The sequence below is a fragment of the Tenebrio molitor genome, chromosome 7 (genome assembly GCF_963966145.1).
Source record: "Tenebrio molitor chromosome 7, icTenMoli1.1, whole genome shotgun sequence".
Taxonomy (NCBI): domain Eukaryota; kingdom Metazoa; phylum Arthropoda; class Insecta; order Coleoptera; family Tenebrionidae; genus Tenebrio; species Tenebrio molitor.
In genome coordinates this window covers 16,027,691-16,046,689 of record NC_091052.1, presented here as the reverse complement: position 1 = coordinate 16,046,689, position 18,999 = coordinate 16,027,691, and the positions used below count along the sequence as shown (strand labels likewise).

At 33.6% G+C, this 18,999-nt stretch overlaps 1 protein-coding gene across 1 annotated transcript; it reads right to left on the bottom strand.

Moving 5' to 3' along the window:
• Positions 1 to 5,073: 5,073 nt before the first annotated feature.
• LOC138134726 (hexokinase type 2-like) lies at positions 5,074 to 18,796 on the bottom strand. Its single transcript, XM_069053179.1, has 8 exons — positions 18,513 to 18,796; positions 13,069 to 13,231; positions 12,508 to 12,863; positions 6,501 to 6,600; positions 5,981 to 6,173; positions 5,728 to 5,933; positions 5,447 to 5,673; positions 5,074 to 5,391 (listed from the first exon to the last, which is right to left on the bottom strand). Exons 1-8 carry the CDS (start codon positions 18,537 to 18,539, stop codon positions 5,311 to 5,313), a joined length of 1,353 nt encoding a protein of 450 aa, XP_068909280.1. The 5' UTR covers positions 18,540 to 18,796; the 3' UTR covers positions 5,074 to 5,310.
• Positions 18,797 to 18,999: the final 203 nt, after the last annotated feature.

Here is an 18,999-nt window from a genome sequence, read left to right as displayed (position 1 = left end):
GAAGAAAGTGGTAGCGATTTTTGGGGTCGCTGGAGGATGCCGATGTAATGAGCTTTATAATTTGAAGATGCAGGACGTAGACCATAAGAATAATATCATAGTGGTTCGAATTAATTATTTCGACAAAAAACAATGTGCCAAGAAAATTCGTAATAACAAATGGGGAAGATTAAAAAAATTGGCCAACATTAGTTGCCGGATCCACGCTTCTTCTATCAGTATGAACGTGGCAGATGCGCAGGGCCGGCGGAAGGGCCGGGCGACCCGGGCGCCCGCCCGGGGCGCCGAGTTTAAGGGGCGCCAAAAAGTGAAATCATGCTTTTAATAAGTAACGAAAAATTTAAATCATTCTCTGCTAACATCTAGTCAATGACTGAAAAGGGCGACACTTCCAATATAACCAAACCGGCAGGCCAGATTTCGGTCTTTTTTAGCTAGTTTATTACTGAAAATGTACAGATGGGTTTAGTTTACGTTGGTGATGCTATAGCAGCCATGGACAGGCCAGATTTAGGTCTTTTTACAGTTAGACTGTTGTTGGGTAGGTATACTCGTATTATGTGAACGGTCAGCGGAGTCAAATCGGCGCCCTCTCTGGATTGATACCCGCCTGCAATGTATCTCTATAATCATTATACCGTGTGGGCAACAATTACTGTTTGAGTTTGCAATAAATTCTGGTGGCTTTTGGTGACTTTTATGTCATGTTCTAACAAAAAAACCATTTTATTATTAAAAGATTACAAAAACCTAGACGTTTAGGTAAATTTGAAATGTATGCCAACTGTCAATACATAATGTCAATAAAGCAAACCGAAATAGGTACAAATCACAAACAAATCCTGTTGTATCAGGTTTAAAAAATGTTATTGAAGCTGGTAATGGAAACACTTTTTAGCTTTTCTCTTTATGAATCGCCGATTGCTGGCAAGACCGACAATTTACGACTTTTTTGCATCAGAGGAAACACGTTTATCGAAATTGAAATTAATTAAATAGTTATTTGTGCAAGTACTATTACGATCATAAAATTTTGGACATCAAACTTCTGTCACATTAAAAAAATTACTCTAAATCATGCTTTATTGAAACTGTCACATGAAAGATGAAATTGTTGTCAATGTGACACCGGTTTAAAATATAATTTTTTTAATATGCGATTACATTTGGGTATTTGTTTTATATTTTTTATTAATTAAAACCTCGTTCTATTCCATTTGTCTGATTTTTACAACTTTTTGAATATGTATTTTCTCGGTAAATCTGACATTCACATTTTCAAAATTGACACAATCAAAATTGAGGTTATTAATACATAAGGGTCGTTTTAGAATGTATGACAGAACGATGACATTAGTGTCCAAAATTTTTTGATCGCGATAGTACAGTGGGGAGCACGGAATTTCGCACACCAATTTGTATGTCATTAAAAAAAACTATCTAGTCTAAGCTTTATTGTCATTATAATCAATCATCATATATGTGATCATGACTGATGTTTCACCTAAACTGTCACTAAACTGCCGCCAGTATCTCATTTTAATAAAATTATGTCAGTGAAATGTCCAATGTGTGCGAAATTCCGTGCTCGCCACTGTACATAGTTATGAAAGTCATACTTTTTTTCATTAATTTGCAGTGTGATAAACGAGGCCGTAGTCCGAGTTAACCAAGCAAATGAGTGATAAAAAGAGACTTTCATAACGTGTTGTACACGCTATTTTTTTTGCATATCGTTGTAAGTTGAGAAATTTGGCCTAAAAGGACTTACTTATGAAAAATTAAAAAGAAAAGTAGGTATACTTTGATAATCATCTCCAAGGGATAGAATAAAATGATGCAAAAAAGTACTTACTACTTACTTTCACTACGATTGGTAATTGTTCACTTTAACTACTTCTGGAATTTTCGCGTTTTTTCTGGCTAGACAGCCTCAGGGCGTCCTCCTAGATCGTCTCCCACCATTCAAACCTTGTGCAAATGCCTTTTTTTTCCTCTCTTGTTGTGTTTCAAGGTCGCGTCAAGGTCGCGCCAAGTCTTAGTATAACTAAAGGGTAAGGAAAATTTTCATTTGCACAAGGTTTGACTGGTGGGAAACGATGTAGGAGGACGTCCTGAGGCTGTCTAGCCAGAAAAAACGCGAAAATTCCAGAAGTAGTTAAAGTGAACAATTACCCTACGATTTTTCGTTTAAAAAAGTGCTACTTTCATTACGATTGTTAGTTTAAAAAAGTGGTACTTTTATTACGATATGCAAAAAAAAAATTATTTACGATCATCAATGTCATAAGATCGCCTGGTTGAACTAGCGATGATATCCATTGAATATGAAATGTTAACCAAAATTGATTGTGCATCTATTATTAAAGATTTTGCTGAAGCGTAGGCTCGCAAATTAATTTTTTCCAATGTAGAAAAATAATTATATGGAATATAATTATTTACAGTTAGTATTTAGATTTTGTGCAAATAAAATTGCATTTTAAAATTTATTGGTACTTTTTTAATCAGCTCATATTTTCTAGTGTCGGTAAGGGGGGGGGCGCCAAAATAGGTACTTGCCCGGCCTATATATTTTTCTTCCGCCGGCCCTGCAGATGCGTAAAGCAAGTAGTTGGCAAGCACATAATCTCCAAGATTCCTTATGAACTGGCAAAATTTCTACAACTTCCAAACCCAATCTAATATGGTCATTCGTTTCGACGAAGATCATCAACATTATTGATGGCAAATGCACCAGGCGTGGACATGCTGGACTTGAAGCGACATGGGAGCTGGAGATCGTCTTCTGTAGCCGAAGGCCAAGCGGCTGATAAAATCCTACATGAAAATTCCGGCCATATGATGCAGAAAACGAGAACAATCCAAAAAACTGGTGTTATTAGCGTCACTTTTGCATAACCCGAAAAAGGAATGAAAATTCCAACCCCAGTTGCATCAATAGAGAAAGAAAATAATAAAAAACCTCATAGAACGCAGAATTCCCAAGAATTCCTTTGCGCCGTGACGTCACTGCGACAAAGAGCATCCTTATTTGCAAAGGTCCATTAAATTTTTGAAGTAAAATTTGTCATTTTCTCAAAAAAATTTGTATGTAAGGTACCAAATTTTTTAGTTCATCGTTTAGGTAGTAGGAAGGTCAATCAGAAAGAGAAGAAATAATTAGTATTTGCACAAACCTGCCTATTTCAATGTTTACCTTGACCAACAACATTTTCTTAAGTTGGGAAAAATAGGACCACAAAGACGAAAATTTCACGCTTCTGGAACGCTTAAAAACGTAGGATAATATTTTCATCCACCCCTTTGGTTTTTTGTTTTCTTCTCCACTCACAAAATATCGTATGATCAAAAAGTCTTTCGATCAGGGTTGCCGTGGAATTAACAAATACAGCGTGATCCAACAATGACTGAGTCTGTTGGCAATGAAACAATTGAAAAATATTGGTGTTTTTCTGTTTTGTAATTGGCACTGACCGGATGTTTTAACTTGACATATTAAAAAAAATAGGTTATGTAGGATATCTTTATGCCATTACAAAGATGACCCTTTGATGGTAAACGTCAAATTTGCCTCTCAACTCTGTCAAAGGTGACAACCGGAAATGCGTTTAGATTACAGTGATACCAAAATCATTCAAATTTTCATTGTTACCAACAGAGTCAGTCATTCTTGATCATGTTGTAGAGATATTTTCATATTTGGTGGCAGAAACAAAAGACTGAGAAATGTCACAAATTTGTATTGTCAAATTGTAGTGTCAAATTTCTCAAAGACGTTCGTGATTTCGACAGAAATGCAGCAAATTGGTAATAAGAAAGTTATTCATCGTCGAATTAGAGAAATAATTTGTAATACGTTTGATTATATGAGAATAACTTTTCCTTTTGAAGTACTGACAAAAATTGGTTTCCTTAGAATTTGTTTTTTCAATCTGTTTAGCGAAAAAATAAATTTATGTAGACATTCCTTTTTACGGCGTTTATGAGAAATTTGACACTGACAAAACATTTTTGTGACATTTCTCAGTCTTTTGTTTCCGCCACCAAATATGAAAATACCTCTATCTATGAAATTATTTATTTCAATTATTTCTGACAACTTTCAAGTTAGCAGGTTATAATTCAAAATGTTTCAACATAAATTTTTTATTATTAAATCATACTACAGTAATGGAAATCGTGGTGAAAATGGTAGGTAATTGGGTTTATTCGCCTGGTTTATGTTTAAATGAGTGAGAGATTAGCGCTACTTTGAAGTACCGTAAGAGCAAAAAAAAAGTGCCATCAAGGATAGCTATGACAGTTCATAATGCGCTTGTGCACTGTAAATTGCAGGGAAAAAAATGCAATAATACTTATAATTTTTTATTTAAATAATCCATTTCAGGATTCCACAAATGCATGATGAATTTCTTAATCAAAGACACGGCACTTTCTTTTTCATAGCTATCTTTGATGGCATTTTTTTTGCTCTTACGGTACAATAAAAATTACGGGCAGTAGAAGTAAATAATTCTATAGATGGTTTTTACATTGCATTGCTATCGCGATCCAAAGACTTTTTGATCATCATACGATAGTTTGTACTCCTTTCGCCTTTCCGTATAATAATCTTGATTTTAGGGGAACCATTTTTCAATCGCCTCTTTTGCTTGCGCTACAATGGCGATGGGGATATGACTTGGTGTCGTTCACCTTCCTCGGAACTCGTAGAATACGACATTTTATTCCTTCAATAAAAGAATGACGCGCACCCAAATTCACGGTTTGTTTGTAAAAAATTAGCTAAACGTTTCGTTTTGACAAGTTGCGGCAGTTATCAAAATCCGTTCACAAAGGAGAAAATTCTCAAATTATCAGTGTCGAACAAAAAAAAATTAGAATGGAACCTTATTTCATTGAGAAAACCAACTGAATAGGAGTAGTGTAGCTATTGTGGATGTTTCGCTATCTGTACATCATGTTTGAGTAAATGGTAAATACCTTTATTGAAGCATTCTTTTTATGTTCATTACTGGGGTCGTCACTTCCAAAACACATATTAGTAAGGTCAAATAAAAACCCACCACAAATAAATTATTTTTTATTTAACAAAAATAAATTTGTAAACAGAATTATCGAACATTAGGAGAACAGGGACTTTACACTTTTTACCATCGTCTCACACCTACTAAAAATGCATTTAACAACTTCCATTTAAAAAAAATTGTTGAAAGAAAATTGGCAGCCCCGCAAAATTTCCGTTAGGGTCCTCCGTTCGATTTTTTGAAAACTAAAACTATATATATTTTTTTTAATAAATTTCTACTATTGTCGAATACGGGATGCGACCGCCGCCACTAATGCTGCTCCACGACCACTCCCATCTTCTGATAGCATCAAATCGAACTAATAAATGAACCAGATTTAGAATACTTTCGTTAAGTATTAGATAACTATATACCGTAATTCCAGGATTGACCAGTTGAGAAATCGTTTCCATCATGAGGTTGTGGAAATGCGGATGGTATTTATAAACTGACCCATCGATTGCTACCGTAACTCTTGATTGATTCATTTTATTTAATAATGTTGCTATTCCACTAGATACCAAATCTGCAGCACGTTTTGATACGCGTTCACAAACATATCTAACGTTGATACAATCTTGATCAGTGGCATGATGGATATCTGAAAAAGAATCAATTACTTACTCAATTTAATAACACATTTTTCTTGATCTACCTAATTCTTCTAGAATCTCCCGACAACTTGTTATAGTTCCCGGAGGATCACTTTCAATTTCTGACACATATTTGGTATAAAACCTTCCACGAGTGAACAAAGCTTCTGACGCTTTGCCGCCGAATAGGAGACCTTCTTTTGTGAACCTCTCTAAGGCGAGTCTAGTTAATTCGCCCATATACATTCCAGAAATCATTTTTTCGTGCCTGCAAAAATGTATAATTTTCATGTTTTTCGAGTTGTCTTAACTTACAGCTGTTTTCCAGGATTGACGGAATTTGTGTCGACATCTCGATCGTAGGCGGTTCTCACAAAATCCAAAACACCGTCGTCCCCAAACGCTCCCCATTCCAGATTAATTACTACATTACCAGATCCCTTGTCCACATCGTCGAATAATTCAGCATTTTTCTGTCTCTCCACGTAACAAGCGTTACTACCAGTACCTAAAAAATATTTTGATGATTCTTAACAGTCACAGTATATGTTGATATGAATAAAGTCCAAACAAGACTGTTAATTATTTTTACACGGTACGTATTTCTCCTTTTTATGTTATACATACAGGCTGGCTAAAAAGTATGGAAACAGTTAAATATTTTGAAAACGGTTTAACTTCCCCTAACCCTAAACCAAATCTCGAAGAATTCCGATAAACCATTTCCAAAAATTTAACTGTTTCCATATTTTTTAGCGACCTGTACGTTTCTTGAAAGTTTTTGAAATATTTACAATTAGTAGATACTTAAAAAATAAAAACAATTACAACATACCAACGATAAGCCCAATTCTGCAGTTTGGATTCTTCCAAGCGCAAGACATCAACGTTCCCGTGGTGTCGTTTAGTATAGCACACACTTCAATTTTTACGTCCTATAAAAAACACTCACATTACGTATGACACATCTGATTTTCATAAAAACGGTAAGCAGGTAGATAAGGTGTGAATATGTTGTAAGTTGTAACTTACATTTTTAAAACAGACCCAAAAAGGAAAAAAATTACAATTACATTATCATACTCGTATTATAAAACAACATTTTTTTTAGAAATCCCATTTAAAAAAAAAATAGATTCTATACTCTCATTTTCAAAGAAACCCTAAAAGTACAAATAATACAAGAACACCTTTTGCAAATTCACATTGTTTTTAGTTAATAGACTAATCAGCTAAATTATCATAAAAAAATAACCAATTTATGTAAATGTGAATTTGTAAAAATGGCCTCTTCACAAGAATTCTCGTCATTTTTGAAATTAGAAAAAATCTTCAAATAATCAATATTTTTATAAAATATGTAACTTTTTTAATAATGCCATTTTTTTACGCGGAAATAAAAGACAGCAATGTCACAAAATTGTATTGTCAGTGTCTAATTTCTCAAAGACGTTCGTGATTTCGACAGAAATGCAGCAGATTGGCAATAAGAAAGTTATTCATGGTCAAACTAGAGAAATTATTTGTAATACGTTTGATTATATGAGAATAACTTTTCCTTTTGAACCACTGACAAAAATTAAAGAACGAGTTTTTATTTGTTCAATCTATTTAGCGTAAATTTAAATTTACCTAAACATTCCTTTTTACGGCGTTTATGAGAAATTTGACACTGACAATACAATTTTGTGACATTTCTCAGTCTTTTGTTTCCGCCATCACATCTGAAAATACCTATATCTTCAAAATATCACAAAATAGTAGTTTATTTGACGAGTTCTTGTGTAAATTGGGGTTTTTGGCACGAGTGGGCCTTTAAAACGCGAGTGGAACGAGCCAAAAAACCCCAATTTACACACGAACGAGTTGAATACAACGTTTTTTTTGTTCGACGAGCCCCTTAAAGGTTCCAAATCGCTTAAAATCTTTAAAATTAGCTTGACGTTTTGTTTTGACAAGGGGTGACATTTATCAAAATCCGTTCTAGGAGAAAATTCTCAAATTCTGACAGTGTCGAACAAAAAATACACATTTCATAACCATTTTATAACCTCAAAATGAAGTAGAATATCATAAAATCACATTTAAACAAATAAATTTCGAAATTGTCGCTTTCAAAAACACCCTAAAAATATCGTTGTCTTGAAAATATCTACCACTGCTTTTGAAACAACTTAGACCGTGGACCGTGGGTGCCAATTTCGTCAACTTTCGCATTGCATTTGCAAATATGAGGTGTACAAAGATTACAACCCAATCTTAAACCAATACAAACTTGTTTAATTTGTATGAATATGTTGTTCTTTTCATTTTTGGATCTACATATTTTAAAATTGAACATACACCGGATCTAACTATAGTCCATGTAATACCCCAAGTCAGTAGAATGAAAGCATTTATTTTTAATTAAGTATAAAATGTATGTGCACGATAACATGTTATGCATAATATATTGGTTGATTCAAAATGATTGTGGATAAGTATGGCAATTATGTACTATGGCGGACAATAATTTTAGGCCGGCCTGTCATTGGCTTAACATCAAAATGTGAAGCTGGCATTATGTTCAACTAACCCCATTTTCGATTTTTGTCATTCTTGTCATCGTGACAGCGATAATCAAAATTAAAATTGGGAAAAGAAGCGTGCACCAGAGAGAAGTGCTACTACAAATCAGTTATGCTAGTGCGTCATGATCTGTAAGTTACGAAAAGGGCGAAGGAAACGCCAAACAGCTTGAAAACCTTCAGTTCGACAAACTGACACATCAGTCAAAATGACAATAAATGGTCGCTTGCATTGACTTTTTTGAAATGTCAGAAATTTGCCGGCCTAAATTTATTGTCCGCCATAGTACGAAAATTTATGTGGCAACTGTGTGGGTACAATGAGGGACATGGAATCCTGGGCAGTCTGTTATTGTCATTTCAAAAAGTGTCAATGTGAATGCACCTTTACCGTCATTATGATTGATATTTTCAAAAAAACTGTCAAGTTGGTTATGAGTAGCTAAGGTATGGTTTAGAAATTTTGACAACTGAATGACACATCTGCCCAGTTTTCCGTGTCCCCAATTGTAGGATAGAGTTGACGTTTCTTTGACAGTTTATATTCGCGCAATTTTGAAAATTGTCAAGTTAATGTGCAGTGTTATAAAAAAAAATCAAATGCACGTATATGAAATGTCATACAAATGTCAACTCTACCCCACCCACACAGTTCTCAAATAAATGTTTGTACTATGCCAGCGAATAAATTTCGGACACCAAATTTGTTGTCTTTTGGAAAAATGAAATGTAGTCTAGGCTTTATTGTCATAATTTCTGACATATTAAAATTATTTTCTCAATACTTCAAAGTAACGTCAGATTAACTGAATCTCATGATTTGAACATGTGAATTGTGTCAAAGTGACAACTGTGAAAAATAGAGATATTAATATGTAAAGGGTGTTTTACAACTAATGACAATGACATGAAATTGGTGTCCGAAATTTATTCGCTGGCATAGTACTATTACGATCATAAAATTTTGGACATCAAACTTCTGTCACATTAAAAAAATTACTCTAAATCATGCTTTATTGAAACTGTCACATGAAAGATGAAATTGTTGTCAATTTGACACCGGTTTAAAATATAATTTTTTTAATATGCGAGTACATTTCGGTATTTGTTTTATATTTTTTATTAATTAAAACCTCGTTCTATTCCATTTGTCTGATTTTTACAACTTTTTGAATATTTTCTCGGTAAATCTGACATTCACATTTTCAAAATTGACACAGTCAAAATTGAGGTTATTAATACATAAGGGTCGTTTTAGAATGTATGACAGCACGATGACATTAGTGTCCGAAATTTTTTGATCGCAATAGTACATAGTTGCCATACTTATCCACAAACATTTTGAACCACCCAATATATTTATAAAACAACAAGATTCAATTGATCTAGCAAAGATAGGTTTTTTTTGTAGTTGTCCATTTCATCTAAAATTGTTATGTTAGACAAGGATATTTTACTGCGTTATTGGGGTATTACAAGGACTTTACTATGGTAAACTTGGAAATTGCTGCTCAATTTCTACATTTTTGTCCTGAAGGAACTAGCAAATGGAAGAAGTAAATATTATCAGTATTGGAATATAGGAACCAATTAGGTAGAGCCGCTTATCTTAGTCACATTTATGCTCTTCACTGGCCAAAAATAATTTTTCCTTTAATTTTTATGGGACATCAAAGAGAGGTACTGTCGCGAGCAAAAAATTGTGGTCGTCAATGTCATTTCAAAATTTGGTTAGATTGTCACAAATTAAAAAATTTCCCTGCCTGATTATGCCCACGTCAACAAAGTGTCAAAAAATTAATTAATCAATGTCAATCATGTCATACAACATGATGATAGGTTATGATATACATATAAGACCGTTTTACAATACATCATTTTCCATTGCGTCAAAGCAATTGACCAGCTTTTTTTGCTCGCGACAGTATTTCTTTTTTTGTACCAACTTTACCTCAGTCAAAAATCATGACCAATAGTATATTGTATATCAAGAGTTGAAAATGAAAGATTTCACACGAGTTTGCAGAATTGAGCCACAAGCCGTAGGCGCGTGGTTTATTAAGCAAACGAGTGTGAAATCGAATTTTCAACACGTGGTATACACGATATTTTTCCGACGACCACAAAAAGAAACGCTAATATTCGGTATTCCTTCAAACTTCAAATATTATTCGACAGAGCTGCGGACAAAACATACATTGGTGGCCATGGTTACTACAACTGTGTGCAATGATTTCATTGCGCACAGGCTAGAAGGTATTTGATTGGCTAACCAGTTTCATTGTTCACCGGTTCGCTATTTGCATTATAGCCAACTTTCAATAATAGTTATTTGTGCGAATTTACGCATTTTTCATAGTGGTCGTCGGAAAAGTTCATTTTCATTATGGACAACATTTTCCAAATCTACACATAACTCTGACATAACAGACAAAAACACAATTTTACATAACCTTCCATCGAAAAAAAAAATCGAAGCTCAATTGTTATTACCTCATACATGGATACATTTCGAGTATAATTGAAATTTTTTAATAAACAATTGTCAAAACGTTATCATGTTGGTACGAGCCAAACAGTGATTTTCATGATAATACGATTAGTCACACTGAGTGTCAACATTTTTTTAATCTAACTGAGCCTGCGCCCTGACGAGCGAGATTTTATTTCAAATTCGAAAAATATTTCCGCTGATTTCTCATTAAATTTGTTTTGAAAATGATTTCGCGGAAAACAGGTCCGGGAAGTGCAATGAACATAACCTATGATTTGGTGTAAAATTGTTATACAGCTGGCCCATATGTGCACATTTTGGGGTGGTACAGAGTGGTTTTTTACTTAATTTTGACATTGACAATTGTTTATTAAAAAAATTTCACTATATGTACTATTGCGGACACAGAATCTTGGCCACGACTGACATTTAACTGACAAATATGTGTGAACTGGCCTTTATTGAATATAACCCAACTTTTGACTCGATAATGCTAGATAATGCCATTTCCCTGCTTTTTTGATGTCACAAGAAAAACTTCAAAGTGATTTTTAATAATTGTCATTCATTAATGACACTAATGACTGGTTTACATCATTTTTTTAGAAATGTCTAAAAAATGTTGGCCAAGATTCCGTATCCGGAATAGTACAGTGGGGAGCACGGAATTTCGCACGCCAATTTGTACGTCATTAAAAAAAAACTATCTAGTCTAAGCTTTATTGTCATTATAATCAATAATGAGGTGGGATACGCATGATATATGTGATCATGACTGATGTTTCACCTAAACTGTCACGAAACTGCCGCCAGTAGGTATCTCATTTTAATAAAATTAAGTCAGTGAAATGTCCAATGTGTGCGAAATTCCGTGCTCGCCACTGTACGTTCTCACTATTAGACGTTTTTTAAATAAGACACTGGCGCCATATAATCAAAAACTGATCTTAGGGCGGATGTTAAGATATCGATGAAAAATGAAATTCTGGTGACAGTCGTCATTACAATTGTTTGGCCCATAAAAAGGTTGTTTTTGAGTTAGAAACTGACTTGATTCAATTACTCTTAGATGTGAAAAATTTAAATCAATATCAGGATTACTCGCAAATTGTTCGTTTTATCTACCGAGCGATCATTTAAAAAATAAATCGAGTTTGCTTTGGAGCCTATGCTATAGCATGGGTTACCATAGGTAACACGCCGACTCGATTTATTTTTTAATTGATCGCACCGTATATGACGCTATCGTCTTTCAAATAATTAGATGCAAGTTACTACATTCTCGAAATTAATATTCATGTCTATGAGTATGTATTTCCATTGCGAGGCGGTATAAATGACGTTTTATTAATAAAAACCTTAAGAAGCCGTTAATTTTCATTAGACGGGTTAACACAAGTGACACATTTCACCAATGTTTTTCAAATCTGTAACCCTGTATGAAAGCTATCTCAAAACTGCGTTAATATGCTCATGTTTATATTGCTTTTTCACATATGCATGCTTTATTTGAACCAGAAATATACTCAATTGTGCGACTCACCAACTATAACACCGATTCGACAATAGCTAGATAGTAACCCAGGCACAGGACATTAATGTTCCTGTGATTTAAAATCGCTGACACACAAATACGTAAATCCTGAAATGTCGTCTGCAATTTTATCTCTAAACTAATCATGTGACATTGACACATGCAACACTTCTTATCTCAACATTAGTTTTTCACAGTTAGTTGAGAAACGGCTTCTGTATTACCATCAAAAACTCCTCTCACTTACCCCATGTCTGGCGATGGCGTCTTTCAGCATCTGGACCACATCGTTTCCAACGACGTTCGAGCAATTGAAACCTTTTGTCCACCTTTCTAATGTTCCTTTCGTAAGACCTGTCTGTGTCAGGGGAAAACTGAAAGTGAAACCTAAGGGTAATGTCTCGTCCATCACATGTTCCTGCTTCATAAACTTTGCCAGACAGTCAGCGATGTGATCGAACAGGTGCTCTCCTGAGCCCAGCATGATGTGTTGGGGAATGGCGTAAATTTTTGATCTCATCTCGAAATGGTGTTTACTCAATTCGATTAATAGTACGCGGAAATTTGTACCGCCCAGGTCCAAAGCTAGGAATTTTCCTTTTTCTGAAAAGGGTTGTCGTCATTGAAACTATTGAAAATCGATTGCGAATGTGTTGACTTAGGGTGAAAGATTAACTAAGCGCAAACATAATTAAATGTTACCTATGACCTTAATGTGTCATTGAACAAGTGGACAGTGATGCAGGAAAATAATGAAAAACCACAAAATGAATAGTAAGCATAATCACTTGTTCTTTGCTGTTACTACCTGAACCGTTGGGAAGGTCTTGGACGAAAGTCACGAAGCATTTGACGATCGCCGTGGGATGAGTTTCTTTCTTCAGGCCTTTGTTAACATCGTTGAGAAACCGTTTTGAAATTTCTTTGAGGGTAGGTAAATCCAAAACAAGCTCCTTACACCCATCCCGAATCTAGAATAAATAAAATAAAACGTAGTTAGGATACATGAAAAAATAGATTGTTCTATTAACGTCATAATGTTATGTAACAATCTGTAAAGAGACATTTCAGTTATTTGTGTATCAAGGCCAAAAAGAGCATCTCTATCGCCCGAGTCTGAATTTTTTGGCCGAGGCGCAGCCGAGGCTTAAAAACAGGAGAGGACAAAAGGCACTTTTTGGCAGATGTGCACATAAAAATTTTTAGGCGACCGTACGAACTACAAAGCAAAAGACATCATTGGAAAAATGACAGATTTGTTTTGTATCTATCTTTTTCAAATAGAATTTTTTTTTTTATAGTATTTGTTATCAGCTTGCCAACAAAACTAGAAATTTATTATTCGCAATACATACAATTACTTATTTACATAATTTATGGTGACAGGACAATTATCGGTTTTGTGAGTTTCGTTGCTAACTTACTAAACGGACCAACAGATGGCGCCATGGTCAGCGTCCGAAAAAGAGTTTTTTTCGTCTGCTTGTGAGTACGTAAAATTACAGTTTTCATTAAGGGTGCTTACAAAATCTTTCGTTTCATGTCTTGTAATTCAAAATTCAACTATGTTTGTCTTTTTAACGTCTGACGCGATGTGACGAAAGGTGTGTGAGTGCCCGTGCATGTTATCTTCCATGCACCTAGAATGAGTTTTTAGAACTGTATTTTTTAAAATTCTCTTAGATACGAGTATAGCTCGAAAACCTTGTTTAAACCCAATTTCCGGTCATTGTTTGCTTCACTAATTTCTGAGAATGTTATCGCCTGTTGATCTATAAAGTGATAAACCGTAACAGTAAAATAATAAAATAATTACTTTTTGCGAAACTGGTACAAATATCTACTATCTAAAAATCTCTGTTTAATCAGTCTTGTTTCCTTTTATGATTCTACAATTTATATCCACTATAAAAACTATATAACTTTATGCATTTGACATTCACTAATTACGAAATGTACCTAATAGATGCTATACATACCTATAAAAATACAGGGTGATTCAAGTTTTACCGCCCGCACGATTAACCCTATTAAAAAATTAGTAAAAATTACGAAACTTTAGGGTTACATTCCCTTCATGCAGGGTGTTTCAAAATTGCCGCATTCCGAATTCAGAGCGTGGTAGGGAAGGACCCAGTGGAGTTCGTAAATACTTATTTAAAAAAATCGCTTTAATTCTGTTCAATTCATAGCAGCCTGCATATCCACAGTAACAAAATACTATTCTAGCCACGTTGTTGCAGTTCCATTTTTAAGAAAAATTACAAACGTTTAAGATTTTTTTACTTCAAAGTAAAGTTATTCTTCAAAAAATTGTTTTACGTTATTAATTATTATATTCCACAATTATCTACACCATAAATAATAATAAACACTGAACTTTTCAGCCTGTATTTGAAGAGTGCACCCTCAGACTAATGTATCTTTGTGGGGGGAGTCCCGATTTTTTTTATTTCCATATTTGGACTACTGAAGTGATCCCCTACAACGCTCTGAATTCGGAATTCGCGAATTTTGAAACACCCTGTATAAGGCTTCAAACGTCTGCAGTCAATTTTCCTGTATCACTTCATTCGGAGCCATAAAATTAAAAAAATTGATTTTGAGCAAAAAAAAAGTTTTCCGTGCACGCTCATAATTCACAATTAATTCAAAGAACATATTCATTAAATTCGCATTAAAAGAAAAGGATTAGTTTTTGAATTAATCCAATTTTAACATTAACAGGGAAAAATGATCAAGATTTACAACTGCAATGTCATAAACAAATGCCTCATTGTTGGTAAACCTCTGTTGAGAATTTTTCTAGTAGCTAATTCTTTAGTCCCTAAAGTGTACCATAAATAACCCATGTCAACATCTTTTGTGGAAGTGACCGCCCAATGTAATAATAAATCATAGCTAAATTTTGCACATTAATATCAAATTCCATTTGTTTCAAAAACCGGTGATGCTTTCATGATTTCAATAGCAACAAATTTTTCCTAAACGTTTGAAAGAACTCTCAGTAAAAAATTATGAAAATTAATGTAGCGGTTATTGAATTAAAACGAAATATTTACCTGTTTCATTAAAAAAATTGAAATTTTTAGAGAATGTTCTACAGCGATACACAATCATTCTTGAATTTTGTGAGAATTTTAAATCGATTAGAAGTGGGTGTTTTCGCTCGGGCTGTAAAACTTGAATCACTCTGTACAAAGCAAATAGATGATTTAAAATAACCCCCACCCTCTTCCACCCCTCGTAGTCGGATTGACACCAAACTCTATTCGGTGGTCACTATTACAGAGTTATTTCCAATGGCAAGATCCGAGATTTTTTTGTTAAAAGTTTCAGCAGTTATCGCCGTCAATCTATGAAGACGTAAATTACTTCATAAGTCCACCATGTTGGAAAAATCCGCAAATGATAAACATCGTTTCCGACATAGAAACACATGCCCTTTCAAACGGTAAAGTCAAATTTCCATGTTCCCTTATAATTTTTTCGACCTATCCCCACCCTCTTCCTCCCCCCGTGGTCCGATTGACACCAAAAGCTTTTCAACTCGAGAGACCATTGGTAAGTTTGTGTTGGTCAAATTTGAAAGCAATCGGTCAAAGCGTTTTTGAGTAATCGTGGGAGAACGAAAAGTGGGACATACAGACGCACAGACAGACATCATTCTAAAAACTTCATAAACGTGTTCAGAGGACCTCAAAACGTAAAGATCTGATGAAATTAGCAATTCGAAATTTTGGACCGATCACAATAACTTACCTACCTTTGGTCGGGTAAGTTAAAAATGTAATTTAATTTTAATTTACTGGGTTGCGTTTTTCCAGATTTTTCTTCAAATCTTCCAGATTTTTTTTCAATTGAAAAAAAAACATCAAGCAAATATGTAGCTCCTATTGTCAGTTATGATCGAGAGTGCATACAAAAATTATAATTTTTGAAATTTGTCCTAATTTTCCGACTTTCCTTTGTAATTGTCTCGAATTTTTTTTCCGAAAACTTATCCAAAACCTTAACAAACAAAACCAAAAAAGAATTACGCATAGCCATTGTTCGAATCCTGAGTTATGGTCTTGAGTTCATACAAAAAAGCACTTTCAGTTTTTCCCGAATTATTTTAATTTTCCGACTTTCCTTTGTAATTGTCCCAATTTTTTTTTCCTGAAAACTTTTTCACGACTATAACAAACAAAACAAAAAAAGAATTATGCATATCCATCACAAAAATCCCATAGAAAAAAGCACTTTCAGTTTTTCCCGAATTTTCCAATTTTCCCGGCAACTTTTACAGTTTTTCTTTACATAAAAACCTGATTCGGACTATTACAAACATTAAAAAAAAAGAATTAGCCAAATCGGTCCAGCCGTTCTCAAGTGATGCGCTTACCAAGGAACATCATTTCATTTTTATTACCTATACGTATAGATGTTTCTAACATTTATAATAACCCTGTATAAGTACATACAGTATGGAAGAAAATTAATATCATCTAGTTGGCTTTGGAATTTTTTCACATGTAAATTTTCTGTACCACTCTACCCTTTTTGAAATAGCCATCCATGTACGTCTGGCAATAAATGTCATCAATCAAATTGATAATTATATTTTACAATTTATTGAATTGAATTAACAAACGATCAAAATGTATACCATGCAAGAAAACACTTTCTAGGGCGTATTTCCGATCTCATCCATTCGCAATAAATCACATTTGGAATTTTGATGTATATTTTGAGGTTGTACCCCAACCTCAAAATATAATGCAAAGGTAACTAGATGAACATCATTTTGTTCCACACTGGACATACATATACAGTGAGCGGCAAAAGTATGGAATAAATTCCTTAAAAATTAAACAAAATTTTTTTCAAAAAAATCTTTGGACAGGTCAATTTTAGTTTATAACTTACTAACACAGTTTTTGACTTGTTTTTGTTCGTTATAAAATTTATTTTTTCCAACTTTATTATTTTTTTTCTCAAAAATTTCCTTATATAAGATAACAAAATTTTTGTACTGGCGTTTAGACAATTAAAAGGGCTATCAGAATCGAGAAGAAAAATAGGGGGTTTCCATTTAAAAAAAGTATCGATGACGTCATAACTCGAAAACAATTGACTGCTTGGAATTTTCTTTGGTACTAAAACGTGTATTTTTATAAACTAAAATTGACCTGTCCAAAGATTTTTTTGAAAAAAATTTTGTTTAATTTTTAAGGAATTTATTCCATACTTTTGCCGCTCACTGTATATGTGTAGAAATAGAAATGTGTTTTATTCAAGCATTTTCGAAATTATTATGCTGCACTAAGTTTTTCGACAGGCGCTACTTCTAGTATTTTTCTGGAGATAGGTTCTATCAATCACAATTAATAATAAAAGAAAACAAGATAAAACAATCTCAGTGCAATTTTTTAATCCACCCATAGATTATCATTCTACTTTACTTTTATGTTGTTTCATTTAATAATAATTAGAGAATAGAGATTATATCTAATCTGATCAAAATCAACAATATTTCATTACCTATATGAAATAAATAAGTTTCTATATTGGGGGAACTTTATGAATGAGCTAATAAACAAAATAATGAATAGCGATAAGCTTTCAACAGCAAAAGAATCTCTTAATGAGTTATTATAAGTAGAATCTAACAGAATAAACAAAATAAGACGTACCTAAATAATTTATGAAAATAATATAATTTCTGGACAATTAATGGAAAGCGGAAAGTAAGAAACTATTTCATTTTCTTCAAGGTCCTTTTTTGATGTAAATGCTAGGATAATAAAAAAATAAGCAATAGATGCAGCACTTTAAAAATGCTTATTTGCGACAAAAATCTAATCAGTAAAGATCAATTATTAGTTTAAACGATTAGCTACAGAAAATATTTACTATATAGACGACAATATTATATACGTAAATATTTATTTTTACATGAAAGCATACCACCTAACTCATCTATCATCGGTGTTATATAATGAAATTTCAACGCAATATTTATTTAGATAAGTTGCGAATTGACCGTACAAATTTAAATAAAAAAATTCTACCAACGGCGCATATAGAATCGACCTACTATCAATTTATATGAAATAAATTAATGTTAAAACGGTCCGACTTGATATTTTGCACAGTACACAGTGATGTAATTATTTGTGTTAGCTACTTTAAATAAAAATAACCTCAAGCGTCAAAACTAAATTAAATACAAAGTAATGAAGGTAATTGTTATGTAAAGACACTTACCGCTTGATCAACTTTTTCTGTAGACATTTGTCGATGTTGAAACGAAGCGCGTAGTACTTTTAGTGGAGATAAAACATAAAATAATCTTGAAAATTTGTGTCTATCAGTATTTATACTTTGGGGTCGTTGGTGTTCACCTCTTGAATATAATGACAGTTGTAAACTGATTAAGCTCAGTCAAGAACTTAAATCACCATCCGTGAATTAAATATAAACCCGCTAATGCGACCGTTTAATAACAGAGTCGATTTGAGTTGTGACAAAAATAAATTTCGATCTTAAAATAACCCACCGAGATGTTCTGTCGTTTTCTATGAAGTCATTCATTACCACATGCGATACCTGTGCGGTGTAGATACAGTTACTGGATTTTTTTAGGAAAACCTTGGTTGCCGAGATTTTTCAGGGGCGGCCATGTCTGGATTAATTTAATACCTGAGGCAATTTGCTTACACAACATGTTTGCTAAAAAATAATTGTATTACTA

Coding starts and splice junctions, on each gene's coding strand:
- LOC138134726 (XM_069053179.1), bottom strand. CDS start 18,539: ATGTCTACAGAAAAAGTTGATCAAGCG. Junction 6,601..12,507: donor ACGCCATCGCCAGACATGGG/GTAAGTGAGAGG, acceptor TGTTTTTTATAG/GACGTAAAAATTGAAGTGTG. Junction 5,934..5,980: donor GTCAATCCTGGAAAACAGCT/GTAAGTTAAGAC, acceptor ACATTTTTGCAG/GCACGAAAAAATGATTTCTG.